The sequence below is a fragment of the Pteropus alecto genome, unplaced genomic scaffold (genome assembly GCF_000325575.1).
Source record: "Pteropus alecto unplaced genomic scaffold, ASM32557v1 scaffold177, whole genome shotgun sequence".
NCBI lineage: Eukaryota > Metazoa > Chordata > Mammalia > Chiroptera > Pteropodidae > Pteropus > Pteropus alecto.
Genome location: NW_006442207.1, coordinates 11,975,066 through 11,989,329, shown reverse-complemented (window position 1 = coordinate 11,989,329; position 14,264 = coordinate 11,975,066). Strand labels below are relative to the sequence as shown.

At 44.2% G+C, this 14,264-nt stretch overlaps 1 protein-coding gene across 1 annotated transcript in view; it reads left to right on the top strand.

Moving 5' to 3' along the window:
* PDCD11 (programmed cell death 11) overlaps window positions 1–14,264 on the top strand; it is a 44,802-nt gene that overhangs the window by 21,237 nt on the left and 9,301 nt on the right. The window contains exons 13-25 of the mRNA XM_015596319.2: window positions 565–816; window positions 1,381–1,515; window positions 2,071–2,265; window positions 3,185–3,355; window positions 4,349–4,568; window positions 5,346–5,495; window positions 5,920–6,035; window positions 7,346–7,887; window positions 8,721–8,783; window positions 12,159–12,267; window positions 13,314–13,403; window positions 13,613–13,715; window positions 14,163–14,264. Of these exons, the coding sequence (XP_015451805.1) occupies window positions 565–816; window positions 1,381–1,515; window positions 2,071–2,265; window positions 3,185–3,355; window positions 4,349–4,568; window positions 5,346–5,495; window positions 5,920–6,035; window positions 7,346–7,887; window positions 8,721–8,783; window positions 12,159–12,267; window positions 13,314–13,403; window positions 13,613–13,715; window positions 14,163–14,264 (2,248 nt within the window). The remainder of the gene's footprint in view (window positions 1–564; window positions 817–1,380; window positions 1,516–2,070; window positions 2,266–3,184; window positions 3,356–4,348; window positions 4,569–5,345; window positions 5,496–5,919; window positions 6,036–7,345; window positions 7,888–8,720; window positions 8,784–12,158; window positions 12,268–13,313; window positions 13,404–13,612; window positions 13,716–14,162) is intronic.

Genomic DNA, 14,264 nt, shown 5'->3' with positions numbered 1-14,264 from the left:
GGTGTGTGCAGATACTCAGAATGTTAGATTTTTTTAATTTTCATTTTATCTCATTATTAGTCAGCAAAGAGATTGATCACCCATTGGCATAGTTGTGGGGTCAAGAGATTAGAAGTAGAGGAATTTCTCTGCCCTCAAGGAGATCACCTGAGGAAGGAGAGATTGTTGGATCTCTCAGTCTTGGTTTATAGATAATATATAGAAGTATTGGTTCATTCATCCTATTAGACGAGATGCCAGTGGTCTGAGAAGGAACTGAGGCAGTGTAGAAGCAACTGATACAGGACTTTGGAGGTGCAGTGAGGCGATGAGTTTTGCTGCAGGCCCAGGAGGGAGCTCATGGGAGGAAGAACATTTGAAATGGAGATGAATACCTCCTAGATTGCTATCCAGCAGGAAGCATGGAGGATCTGTGTCTGAGATTATTCTCAGAGAGAAAGAGGTAGTAAGTTCTTAGGGACTGACCATGGCATTTGGGTTCAAGGGGTCACAGAGACTAGCTCAGTGTCTCTCTTGATAACAGGTAACTTCATGACAGGTTTGGTGACAATATCCTTCCCCTAGGTTTTGCTTTGTGACCCTGAAGCCAAGAAGTTGATGATTACCCTGAAGAAAACCCTGGTTGAGTCCAAACTACCTGCCATTACCTGCTATGCCGATGCCAAACCTGGTTTGCAGACACATGGCTTCATCCTCCGGGTCAAGGACTATGGCTGCATTGTAAAATTCTACAATGATGTGCAGGGACTGGTGCCCAAGCATGAACTCAGTGCCGAGTATGTCCCTGACCCAGAGAGGGTCTTTTACGCTGGCCAGGTAACCCTTTTCCCAGATAGGTCCCTACCCTTAGGGACTCTCTGAACACAGATTTGAAGGACTAGTATGGAGGGCTACTTTTTAAGGGGGTGAGGAAGAGAGCCTATGGGACAGTGGGCCTGAGCCAGCCAAGTGGAGGAGATGGGAACAGAACAGAGAGAAACCCCCAAGGGGATTCAGCGGAAGCTGGCAAACTAATGGACCTCGAGCCCACAGCCTTGAAGAAATTAGTCTTTACCTGGGATAACACTGGGGTCCCTCACATCAGTTGTTCCGAGACCACCGTCACCACCAGGGGGCAGTGCCATAAAACTAGTGAATCTGGGTCTGTTTAGGAAAAATAATTTCTTAAAACTTGGGGTCATACTGTGTTTTTCTTGCACCCAAAGGCTTATACGGAGGGATTCGGTGTAGCTTTTTGTGCATTTTTTTCCCACCGCGTTCTGATCTGATCCAGTTTCTGGGTGGGTCCCAAGGCCTCTGTAGCACTTGTGGAGAGCACCTCTCTCCAGGGCCTGACAGGCCTGCTGGGAAGTTAGCTAAGCAGGTGTGGTTTCTCACCAGGTGGTGAAGGTTGCCGTGCTGAACTGTGAGCCAGCCAGAGAGAGGATGCTCTTGTCCTTCAAGTTGTTGGGTGAGCCAGAGAAAGAGCGTGCGGGACACAGTCAGAAGAAAAGAAAAGCCGTTAACATTGGGCAGGTACCTGGACTTCTCCAGACAAATTATTCTGGTTTACAGTGGCCAAGAGCAGAGTACCACTGACACATGGGGTACGGGGACCCATGAAGGGCAGAGATCAAGGCAGCTAGCTAAGATTCTGGAACCAAAGAGAGTGGAGAACCTCGTATATATTCTCTCATGTGTGTCAGAGCAAATGTAAGCTGTCCCTAAAAGGGAAGTTGTGTCATCGTGTGACTTTTCAGCAGTGAGTTGCTGCCCTCTTTCCTCTCTGGTCCCTAAGGCCGTTCTGCAAGACTATCTTTCCTCTGGGACCCAGTAGAGGGACTTGGGAGAAGAGTGACCTGGTCGCAGAAATGGGTCCTCGTGTGTGTGTACACGTGCACATGTGCTCGTGTGTGTGCCTGGTAGGTCTTTGGGGTGTTGTGTGTTGTGGAAGAAAGCTGCCTCTCTGATCTTGACCTCTCCATGATCCCTGGTGCTGGAATTTAACGCCTCTGATCTCTGTCTGATGCAGATGAAGTTGCTCCCTGCCCAAGACAAGTGCTATTTTTTGTCTTTCTCTTCCCCGGATAGTTGGTCGATGTGAAGGTTTTAGAGAAGACCAGAGATGGGCTGGAGGTGGCTGTCCTGCCCCACAACATCCCTGCTTTCCTCCCCACGTCTCATCTGTCGGACCACGTTGCCAATGGCCCACTGTTGTATCACTGGCTCCAGGCTGGTGACACCCTCCATAGAGTCCTGTGTCTGAGCCAGAGTGAGGGACGCATTGTATCCTTTACTGGTATCTGGGGAGCCAGATAAGACAGGGAAGCCATGGCAGCTCTCAGGAGAAAACTAGATTGGGCTGTGCTCTTAGTGGGAAACTCCATAGAAAAAAATCAGCCATTTGCAGAAATACTTCCATAAAACCTAACCAGTGAGCAAGCCTGCATTTTCGCTCTAATTTTCCTCTAAGAGTGGGATTGAAGTCCTGCCAGCAGATGCTGGTAGTCAGGTTAGGGTGGGAGTCCAGGGTGTTGGGGAGGGGGTGGTGTGGCCTGCCAGGTCTAGCTGGATATTCCCAGTAGCACATCTGGCCTTCTCAAGGCACTCAGTGATTGCCTCTTGAGTTGAGGTAATTACTAAGGTGGTGGTTGTCCCCCTTTTCCTCCCCCCCCCTCAAGGGGTATGGGGCGCAGAATATTCCCTTCGGGCTTGGTGTGGATGTTTCAAAGGAGAGCATTGCCTTTTTTCTCACAGAATATAAAATCTCCTTAGAGTGAAGATAGGCAGAGGAGGCGAGGTGGGGCTGGTTAATGTGAAGATTGTGGAGGATTGCATCATGTCCCGTACAGCTAGCTGCCCTGCCACACGCATGATCCATTCCCATTTTGGTTGCTTTCAGTAATCTGGAAATGAGTTAATAGGAAAGGAATAAAACGGCGATTCTCATTCTTCAGTGCACATCAGGATCACCTGGAGGGCCTGCTTAAACACAGCTCGCAGGCTCCCACTTCAGAGTTTCTAATTCATTGGTCTGGTACTTAAGAATTCACGTTTCTAACCAGTTCCAGGAGATGCTGCTGCTATTGGTCTGCACACTTAGAGAATTATGGTAGTAGCAAAGGTGTAGAGGGGAGAAGGAAGATGGGAGAGGTAGACATTTCATCTGCCCTTTCTGTCATATTCTTTGATGAAGTACCGCTAGATCCTTTGCAGGAAGCCTGCTTTGGTCTCCACAATGGAGGGTGGCCAGGATCCCAAGAGCTTCTCAGAAATCCAGCCTGGAATGCTGCTCATTGGTTTTGTGAAGAGCATCAAGGACTACGGTGTGTTCATCCAGTTCCCCTCAGGTCTTAGTGGACTGGCCCCCAAAGCTGTAAGTTCACTTCCATGTACAGGGGCACAGAGTCATGGGACCTGAGGATTGGTGGGAAGGAGCAAGATACTTTAAATCCCTTGAGAGGTTTTTAGAGGCACAGCATAAAGACACCTGGCTGAGGGGGAGTGGAGCTGAGATTGAGCCCATGCGCCTTTGGCCCAGCTGTGTGTCCTGGCTTGAGTCACCACTTCTTTACACTGTAGTGTTGGGTAGACGGGAAGTGGTCCTGAGACTTTAGTGTCTAGTGTGAGGGAGGATACCGAACTTATTTTTGTACTTTCAGCATGTTAAATATGGTAAATTGATTTTTCTCAGCAGCTGAGTATAGGTTTTACAGCCTCCTGGGGTCTTTGAAGTGTTATGGTACCCGAATACCCTTAAAATTACGACCCTACCCCCTCATATTGAATTGTAAACTGAATTTTCAGACTGGAGAAAATCCTAGTGATCTCATAGTTGATCCCCTCATGCCTGCTGAGTAAACTGAGTCCAGAGCTAAGAGGAGTCTTAGTAAAGTCCGTGTAAGACAGCGGTGAGCACATGGCTTGTAGCTCATTCCTGCCACAGATAATCCACAAATATTTCTTCCTTTCCATAGATTTGTCTCCTTGATGTTTTGCCTGGGCAAATCTCATTTGCATACCATGCCAGAACAGTTTTCAAAATGAGAGCAGAAGAGGGGAGCGCCCAGAAATATGCATAGTGAGGGGCAGAGGGTTGCCGTGGGGTATTAGAGACACTTACAGCTCAGCGCCCCTCTGGCTTGCCAGCATTGTGTCTTCTGGGCTGGTTGCCCTCCAGGAGGCTGGGTTGGGCAGCCAGGGCCTCTGCTGTGTGTTTAAGGAAGGGTACTTGGGTGCTGTACTTGGCTGGGGGGAGCATCCTGGGTCCTGTTGCACCCCCCTCACACCCCTTTCTGGGCACTTTAAATGGGTTGTCTTAACACGGACTTCCTTTCCTTTCTTCATTTTCTGCCCTTCTTCCCTTTAGGTCATGAGTGACAAATTCGTGACCTCTACAAGTGACCACTTTGTTGAGGGGCAGACAGTGGTTGCGAAGGTGACCAACGTGGACGAGGAGAAGCAGCGGATGCTGCTGTCTTTGCGGCTGTCGGACTGCGCTCTGGGAGACCTGGCTACCACCAGCCTCCTTCTCCTGAGCCAGTGCCTGGAGGAGTGGCAGGGCGTGCGCAGTCTCATGAGCAACCGAGGTGGGGGCAGGAGGTCAGAGGATGAGGGCCAGGGTGGGGAGCGTGTGTTATAAGTTAGGCCTGCCTGTTCCAGTGGGCTTCCCGGTATTAAAACATTTGGGGAACCTTTAAAAATGAGAATATGATCCAGATAAAGTACACAAATCATTTGGGGTGCAGCCCAGTAAATGTTTATAAAATGAACACCCTGTTTAATTACCACCTGGATTCAGATAAAGATCATTACCAGCATCCCAGAGGTCCCCTGTGCTCCTGCCTGGTTCAGAGTCAAAATTTCCCTTAGTCCTGTGGCCTCAGATTTGCATTTGTTGTGAATCCATTCACCTCTTCACTTTTTGTTCCTTTCTTTAATAAATATGTAGTGGATGATAAAATGGAACAGGGACCTGCTAGAAGACTTCATTCGGGGTTATCATTCTGACCCTCTTAAGCTTTGAACCAGTGTGTAGGATTGTTAGAACCCTAGTGGGGTTTGGGAATAAGCAGCTCGAGAGGGAAGTTTCCAAACAGAAAGAACGAAAAGAGAAACCAACAAAAGCATGTGTTTCTGGTATTGGCTATTTTCGTGAATTTTATGGTCAGGTAGGATTAGCAAGAGAGGCATAGCTATCTCTGTGATGGGTGTGTTTGTGGATATCAGACATTTTTTACAAAAGTGATTTAATCTCAGTGGTTCCAATGCTCCACTGTTCTCTGCATGGCAGCACATTTCCAAAGAAAAAGAATGATAAGAATGTTGTTTCACCTTAATTCCTGTTTCCTTTGGGTCTCTGGCAGACTCTGTGTTGATCCAGACACTGGCCGAGATGACCCCAGGGATGGTCCTTGACTTAGAAGTGCAGGAAGTGTTGGAAGATGGCTCTGTGATATTTAGTGAGGGCCCAGTGCCTGGCCTGGTCCTGAGAGCCAGCAAATATCATCGAGCAGGTGAGTGCTTCAGTCTTGCCCATCATGGTTGGTAGGGGAAACCCTTTGTCTCTTGCTGCTTCTCCTGGATACAGTTTCCAAGTACACAGAATAGATGAACTGGTTCAGTAGAAATTTAGCATGCCTATCTTGTGTGAATGGAAATCAGGACAACTGACAACATTCTGAAGAAGGTTTAAGTATGAATCCTTTCTTATAACTGGGTAAATCAAAATTTTCGTATACCTGGTTGCATAAATTACGTTATACTCGAACTTGAATTATGGGAGCCAGACCCTTAATGGGTTTTCCCAGCCCATATAGACCCAGAACTTGTGTCTCTTTTCTTTTTGTGCCTAAGGGTTTGCAGAGCTCTTGGAGAGATGCTCTCTCCCTACCCCTGCTCCAGGAGGGTGATCATGTTGTGTTTGGTTCTGCACTGCAGGGCAAGAGGTGGAATCTGGGCAGAAGAAGAAGGCTGTGATCTTAAATGTTGACATGTTGAAGTTGGAAGTGCATGTTTCTCTTTGCCACAATTTGGTGAATAGAAAAGCTAAAAAGGTAAGCTTGCTGATGACTTCCATTTCCATGGTTTTAAAGGCGGTATACACCCCTTCAGCCCCACCCTTTGCTCAGGGATTCTAATGCAAATGCTTGCAGATAGGGTGACCATATGCCTGGATTTATACGTATCATTCCCAGTGTATGCCTCTCATCCTGGTATAGTTATTAGTAATACTGACTTTCACTCTGGTTTGATGATAAATTTTATGGTCACCCTGTCTTTAGGGCCAAGCAGGTAATGTAAATGAGCGAAGTGGGCCAGGCAGGTGAGGGAGTGGTGGCACTGGGGCTCTCACAGGTTGCAGAATGCATGCACTGCCCGCAAAGGGATGGAGACCATTCATTTCCATCTGGTTGTTGCTGGTAGGAACATCTGGGCCTAGTGTTGCTAAGTCTTTGATTTTTAAGAGAAGATAGAATTTGACGTATTTCTTTTTTTTTAATGTGGGAAATATTGGAAACTTTTTTTTTTAAAACATCACATAATCAAAATATAACATGTCCGTGGGTAGTTCTGACCTTCAGGCTACTCATCTGCACCCTCTCCTGAACACTTTTGTGTGAGAGAAGAATGGATTTGAGAGAAATCTCAAAATTAGTAATATTTTTCTCTGGATACCATATATTTGATTATTATCTAAGGTATTTATTAAGCACCTAATTGCATAGGGTATGGTACAGAGAATTCCATGGATATAATTCTTAATCTCCAGTTGCTTGTAATTTTAAGATTTTGAGATATGAAGAGAAATAGAAAGCCCTCACTAAGTGTTCTAGCAGGTCCTTATTCCATTTTATCATCCAAACTGCTGGTGCATATCAGGGCATGAGCACAGTTTTGAGAAAGATAGACTAAATGTCTTGCACATAGTAAGCTTTCAGTAATGATTCTATTCGTTCAATGGAAGAGTGAGTAAATTGGGTTGAGATTGTAGCGCTAAGAGAGTCAGAAGCCATAGTGTCTCAAAGCTAGGGAACCATTAGTAGTCACTTGGCTGTGCATCAGAATCACCTAAGTAACTTTTAAAACTGTAATTTCACTCATTCTAGGATAGGACCTAGGAATCTGAGTTCAAAATAAAGCAAAAGCTAACTCCCTGTGATTCTGATATGGTGTCTTAAGTTTAGTTGAGTTGCCCCCAGGGTATAATGCGGAAGGCTAGATTGTTAAAACCGAGACTAGCTTTGGGGCCCCTGGACTCCAGAGTGTTTCTCCCGTCCCACTGACTGTATATAGCCCAGTGTATGATGAACGAGTACTTGTCCTCCGTAAGAAGTGGGCATGGTGGGTTTCCTTTGTTTTCCAGCTGAAGAAAGGCAGTGAGCACCAGGCGATCGTGCAGCACTTGGAGGAGTCCTTTGCTATTGCCTCCTTGGTAGAGACTGGCCACCTGGCAGCTTTCTCCCTGACTTCTCACCTCAATGACACCTTCCGCTTTGACTCGGAGAAGTTGCAGGTGGGACAGGGCGTCTCCCTAACCCTCAAGACCACAGAACCGGGAGTGACTGGTCTTCTTTTGGCTGTTGAGGGGCCAGCTGCTAAGAGGACCATGAGACGGACTCAGAAGGACTCTGAGACAGTCGATGAGGATGATGAAGCGGATCCAGCAATGGTTGTAGGGACTCTAAAGAAGCACACTCTGTCTATTGGGGACATGGTCACAGGGACTGTCAAGTCCGTTAAGCCTACCCATGTGGTCGTGACCCTGAAAGATGGCATCATTGGCTGTATCCATGCCTCCCACATCCTAGATGATGTTCCAGTGGGCACGTGTCCTACTGCCAAGCTGAAAGTTGGGAAGACGGTCACTGCCCGAGTGATTGGTGGGCGAGACATGAAGACATTCAAGTATGGAGGCTTTGGGGGACGGGCAGCTTTGAGGGGAGATTGTTATAATAGTGAGAGAAGGAACAGGAACTGAGGCAAGTTTCAAAAAGTTGTACATGAATCAGACTTTTTTAGTTAACACAAATGTTCACCAAAGAAAGAATCTTTTTATGTCTTTTTTAAAATATACATATTATTGTGGTTAAGAGCATTAGTTTAGAGTCAGACTTGGGTTTGAGTTTCAGATTTGCCACTTAACGTTATGTGACCATGGATTAAATGGTTACTTAACTCTCTGAGTTTAATTTTCCTAATTTATAGAGTAACGTAGTGTCTACCTTCTAGGCTGTTGTGAAGATTGAGAGAACATTTAGTGTGTAACGCGCCTTGCAGGTTGCCTGACAGTTACTCAGTATGTGTCAGCACTTGTTATAAAACATCTCCCGCATACCTTAGTTATATAGATTTACTTAAATCTTGCTGTAATATGTTATTATAGTAAAAATCCTTGCCCCAATAAGAAAAGCAAAAAAAGAATTCAAAGTCTAGCCAATAATTTACATGTTAATTTCAGTAACTTGTGGTACCGTTAGTAAGTCATTTATGCTCTGTAGATCTCAATTTTCTAATTTGTAGAATGAAAAACTTGGAATACGTTTTCAAGGTTTAATACGATAATCCTAAAAGCTTCTTAGGATGTGTACTGCAGAGGATGAGAATGGGGACCTTCAGGCCTGACATCACCAGTGAGTGGTGTGGCAGTGGAGCAAATGGCTTTTTATGCTTCATTTGATGGGAAACAGAAACTGATCTCTGGAGAATAGAGAATGATTTGACTTTCTTTGTTTCTTCAGGTTTCTCCCAATAAGTCATCCCAGGTTTATTCGAACCATCCCGGAGCTGAGTGTTCGGCCAAGGTGAGGGGCTCCAGTAGCGTGGTCTCATGGAAGGAGTACCAGGCCGTGGAGCGAGAGACCTGACTGAGTTCTTGTATTAGTTGTGCCAGGGTTGCGACTGACTTTGCCTCTTTGTCCAGGTTGACTTATTTCTTAGTAGAGACATTTGGATCTCAGAGAGCTAGTTAGTGGGATGATATGAAAATTAATGTGAAAGCTCTATTCAGGGCTTAAATATCGTTTAAAGGCTTGGTAGAAGTTCTGTTTGTAGGCATGTGACAAAAAGAAACATTTTTGCTCTCAACCCAATTTTCTAGAACTCAGTAATTCCCAAATAAGCAACATGTAGCCAAGAATACCTGTTATCTGAGTGTAGGCTGCTTAGTGACTGGAATTTTAGGTCATTTTCTAGTGGATTCTGCAGAGGGATGTTCCACAAGAGATTCTGGATAGAGACCTAGTAGTTCTATGTAATGGTGGGTCCACTTTGGGATCGTTTTTTCAGAGAATCTTAAGCATTTTGATCCCTGGGCCTATCTGCTTCCGCTTTCTCCATTAAAAAACAAACAAAAAAAAACAAAAACAAAAACTCAGCCTCTCAGAATCGATAGGCCATCAGTGAATGAAGCTAGGTACACATGACTGAGAATGGCTCTTCAGGGTCACCCCTGGGATCCATTCGGGTTGTACGTCTTAGGTGCCTAGGGTTGTTATGGGAGCATCTTAAGTAACTTTCAGAGGGTGAGGTTTGGTCAATGTCCTGAGGAGATCAGAAAAGAAATGGAATATTTCTGAGAAAGCTTGTGTCTGAGATAGGGAAATATTCGTGGAACACTGAGTTGCAGATGCTAACAACGCTCTTGGTACTTCAAAGTAAGCCCTTCAGTTTCAGAATAATGAAATTTGATGGAGCATACATTCCTGTTTTTTTTTTTAATCTGGTCTCCTTAGTTTTGTAGATTTTGATTGTGCCCCCCTCCAGTCTTTGTTGTGAAAACAACGTATTAGTTGTTTTATTCTGCAGTATCTTTATCTCTGAGGAGTGATGTATTGTTTAAGGGTCGAAGTCAAGTAGTTTGTTCCAGGCAAAGGGTAGATATCGTGAATTAATGAATACTGCAAGAGAAAACCCACTGCGACCCTGAATGGTTCTTGACCTTCCGAGTGCTAGAACCTCTCATTAACTAACACCGCTGCTGTTGGTCCACTCTCCTGGTGTGAACCATAGTGTTGGTGCTTGACTGTGGCAGTGTGGGCCAAGCCGGGAAATGAGTGCTTACATTGAGTAGGTGGGGGATGGAGAATTATGGTAACAGAAAGATGGTCAGATAAACTGTAGCATATCTTTCGCCTCCTACACTCACCTATGTTGTACTATTACTTATTTTAATCAAGGCTCCTGAGAAGCGTAACATAATAAGTGGAATTACTGCCACATTTCTCTAATGCTTGTGTTTTAAAATACATCTATTAAAGTCAGGAGGAAAAACATTTAATTGATGGTATTGACTTATTGAGGAAATATAATCATATTTTTATTCCCCACTTATATTTGGAGACCTTGTGCACAAAGAGAATGCCGTCTGTATTAGAGCTGAGTTCGGGGTTATTGAGGATCAGTCAAGCTAGGTAAGATGCTTCCTACTCAGGAGCAGGAGTTAAGAGAAGAGAGTACTTTAGGAGTCTGAGTGTATCTCTGGAATTCCTTCTGGTTAGTGAGTTTTCTCTTAACATTAATTTAGTTATGCCAACTCTTCTGTTTTTGCAGTTACTCTTTTTTTTAGAGAGGCAGTTTAAAATCATTTTAGGAAAAGAAAAAAAGATAAAACATACCTGCTGTGTGTGTGTGTTTTACTTTGTGTGTATGTGTGTGTATGTTTGGCTTAACAGCAGATTTATTTCTCACAATTCTGATGGCTAGAAGTCTGAGATCAAGATGTCAGCAGGTTTTGTTCTTCTGAGGCCTCTCTTTGCGTTGTGGATGGCAGTCTTCTTCCTGTGTCTTCACATGGTCTTCCCTTTGTGTTTATCTGTGTCTTAATATTCTCTCTTTTCTAAGATTGGATAATATTTCGTTTTATGTATAGACCACATTTTCTTTATCTGTTCATCTGCTGATGGACATTTAGGGTGCTTCCACATTTTGGCTACTGTGAATAATGCCACTGTGAATATGGCTACACAGATACCTCTTTGAGACCGTATTTTCTTTTTTTTAATATATGTTTTATTTTGTTGACATATGTTGTATTAGTTTCAGGTGTACAACATAGTGATTCAATATTTTTATGCATTCTGAAGTGATAACTATGATAAATCATTACTATTTGTCATATAGTTATTACAGTATTATTGACTATATTCCCTATGTTGTACATAACATCAAGACCCTGCTTTTAATTCTTTTGGACATATAACCAGAAGTGGTACATCATATGGTGGTTATGGTTTTAATTTTTTGAGGAATTTCCATACTGTTTTCCATAGCAGCTACACCTTTTGATAGCTGTACCAATAGTGTACAAGGCAGGGTTCCTTTTTTCCACATCCTCTCTAATACTTATTTTCTTTTTGTTTTTTTGTTTTTTATAATAGCCATCCGTACTGATGTGAGATGATATCTCACTGTGGTTTTAATTTGTATTTCCTTGATGATTAGTGATGTTTAGTACCTTTTCATGTGCTTCTTGGCCATTTGCATATTTTCTTTGGAGAAATGTCTATTCGAGTCCTGTTTTTTTTTAACTGGGTCATTTGTTTGTTTGTTTGTTTGTTAGTGAGTTGTAGCCTAAGCTATTGTAAGAACACCAGGCATATTGGATTAAGGCCTACTCCAGTAACCTCATTTTAATTTAATTCCCTCTTTAAATTTCCTGTCTCCAAATACAGTCACATTCTGAGGTAATGGGGGTTAGTATTTCAACACATGAATTTGGATGTGGGGGACACAATTCAGTCTGTAACAGAGGCATTCCAGTGTCAGTTATTGAGTGAATACATTTTTTTTTTCATCCTAACTACATAAACATTAGCTGGGCTGGGTTAGAAGGGTGGGAGTTCTGTGACTCCTTTGAAATGATTTGTGGACTGATAACTTTCAGACCACATTTCCCTGTTACTTATCTGAGAAGAAAAAAAACCCAAGAAAGTGATAATGTATTGGATTTTGTTAACCAATGTCACCATAAAAAAATAAAAAATAATAAAGTGATAATGGCAAGATAGCATTGGGGACAGAGCCCAGACTTCACCTCCTGGTTCAATAGCATAAAATGAGGATATGTATGAGTCGGGGAGTCCTGTGCAATCAGTCCATGGCCACTTGAGGACGAGAGTTTCAAGCAAGAAGCTTATCCACAGGTTGGTTTATGCTTTCCATTGCCTTTTTGCAAACAGTGAGCTGGAGAAGGATGGCCACACTGCTCTCAACACTCATTCCGTTAGCCCTTCAGAGAAGATTAAACAGTACCAGGCTGGTCAGACAGTGACTTGCTTCTTGAAGAAGGTGAGTAGTACACACTTTACAATGCCATCTTTTTCTCAGAAGAAAAGGAGAAGCTGGAGATGGGCCATTAGCACTAGGCTTTGATTCTGTGTTGCTGCCGTGCTGGTTTGTGGGAGACGATATAAGGCCTCTGCTCCTAGAAAACTTCTGGTCTAATCAAGAAGCTAACTTTACAGCTTATGAAAGGAATGGTTAGCAAGCAACTCGCAATTCAGCATGTTTAAATCTAACCCCAAGTGGAACAGGAGTTCCACTGTAAAATCCAATATAGCATTTATTTTAAATTTTGCTCTATGATATATTTTTCTTTTTCCCTTTCTCACTTTATCTCCAAACCTGTAGTGCACTCTCTTCCTATTGCCTATAACCCTTCAAGGTCCAGCACAGATAATTTTCCCTTATTACTAGTTCTCCTGTATATTCCCATAGCATATTGCATTTCTTACTTGTTGTTTGCTGCTCATGTTATTTGCATACTCAGTTGGCCTATTCTTTTTAGATTGTCACCTTGAAGGTAGGGCCTGGCCTTTTTTTATCATTATTATGCCATGTGCATAGTGGCTGCTTGATAAATGTTAGTCAAATTGACTTGAAAATTGGGATGTGTGTTTAAGGCAGAACATTGTGTAAATAGTAAAGGATCAAATCTAAATCAGGCTAAAAATAAGATGTTGGCCACTGAAGCTGGTTAACAGTGACTGAGCACAGCCGAGCTTGGTGGAGGCCACAGAGGTCAGGAGGGTTGGTCCTGCTGCTTGAGGGCCTCTCTGAGGCCTTTTTCGTCTTCTAATCAGCTGACGCACTAGGAGGGGTGCACATTCTGCTGGGCTAGCGAAGGCCCTGAGGTAGACTCTGAGTGAAGCCTGTGAGAAGTGGAAGTTGGGCAGGGGCAATGGGATGTAGGAGTGGACTCTTGATCCTTGGAAAAGTGTAGGTTAGGGCCCTTATAATCCTACGATTTTAGGAGAATCTGTGTTTTGATGATGGGAAAAGAAGAAATCTTATTATCTGCCTCATTCCATTTCTCCTCCTGTTCCCATTCCCAGTACAACGTGGTTAAGAAATGGCTCGAAGTAGAGGTTGCTCCAGACATCCGGGGGAGAATTCCCATATTGCTCACTTCTCTGAGCTTCAAGGTCAGTGTGCTTGAGATCCCTGGAGCGGAAACCCAGGCTCCCTAAGCTCAGTTCAGTGTCTGCTATGTGTTCACAGTGGGTACAAGGAGCTGTGTGCATATTCAGGGATTGGTTTGGGAAATGCTTGCTATGGAGACTTAAATGCTCTATGGTTTGAATAAATGACAGATGGTTCTTCAGATATCAAAGGACTTTTCTTATCCTTCCAGGTTCTGAAACATCCAGATAAGAAGTTCCAGATTGGCCAGGCCCTGAAAGCTACTGTGGTTGGCCCAGATTCCTCCAAGGCCTTCTTGTGTCTCTCACTCATAGGTGAGGTGATGAAATGGTACCTGGTCAGGGAAGGGAGCGGGGCAGAAAGGAGTGGGAGCAGAAAGGAGGGCAGAAGGTCTTCAGTTATTGCCCAAGTTGAAGGATGCCTTCGGTGCTAGAGTCCCCAAAGTCTAGTGTGGTTGGTACCTTCTCGGAACAATTTTTCTCTTGTGGGTTTGCTCTCTGGCCTGTGTTACTCCACTACTGAGTCACCTTTACCTGCACAGTTGGTTTTCTTAGGTCTTAGAAAAAGCTGTCGCCACATGGCCCGGGGATTCTGGACTACATGACTTGGTGATCTGGTTCTTTCTGATCATTCTGGTCCATTCAGCCCGGACACCCCACGTCTGGGCGGCCTCCATCTCCCCCAGCCTGTGGTTGGCCAACATTCCAGCTTCTTTCTTTGCTCATTTCCTCTTCCCTGAATCAGATTCATTCTCCTACCAGGTCCTCACAAGCTTGAAAAAGGGGAAGTGGCCATGGGCCGAGTTGTGAAGGTGACTCCCAAGAAGGGGCTGACTGTCTCCTTTCCCTTTGGGAAAATCGGAA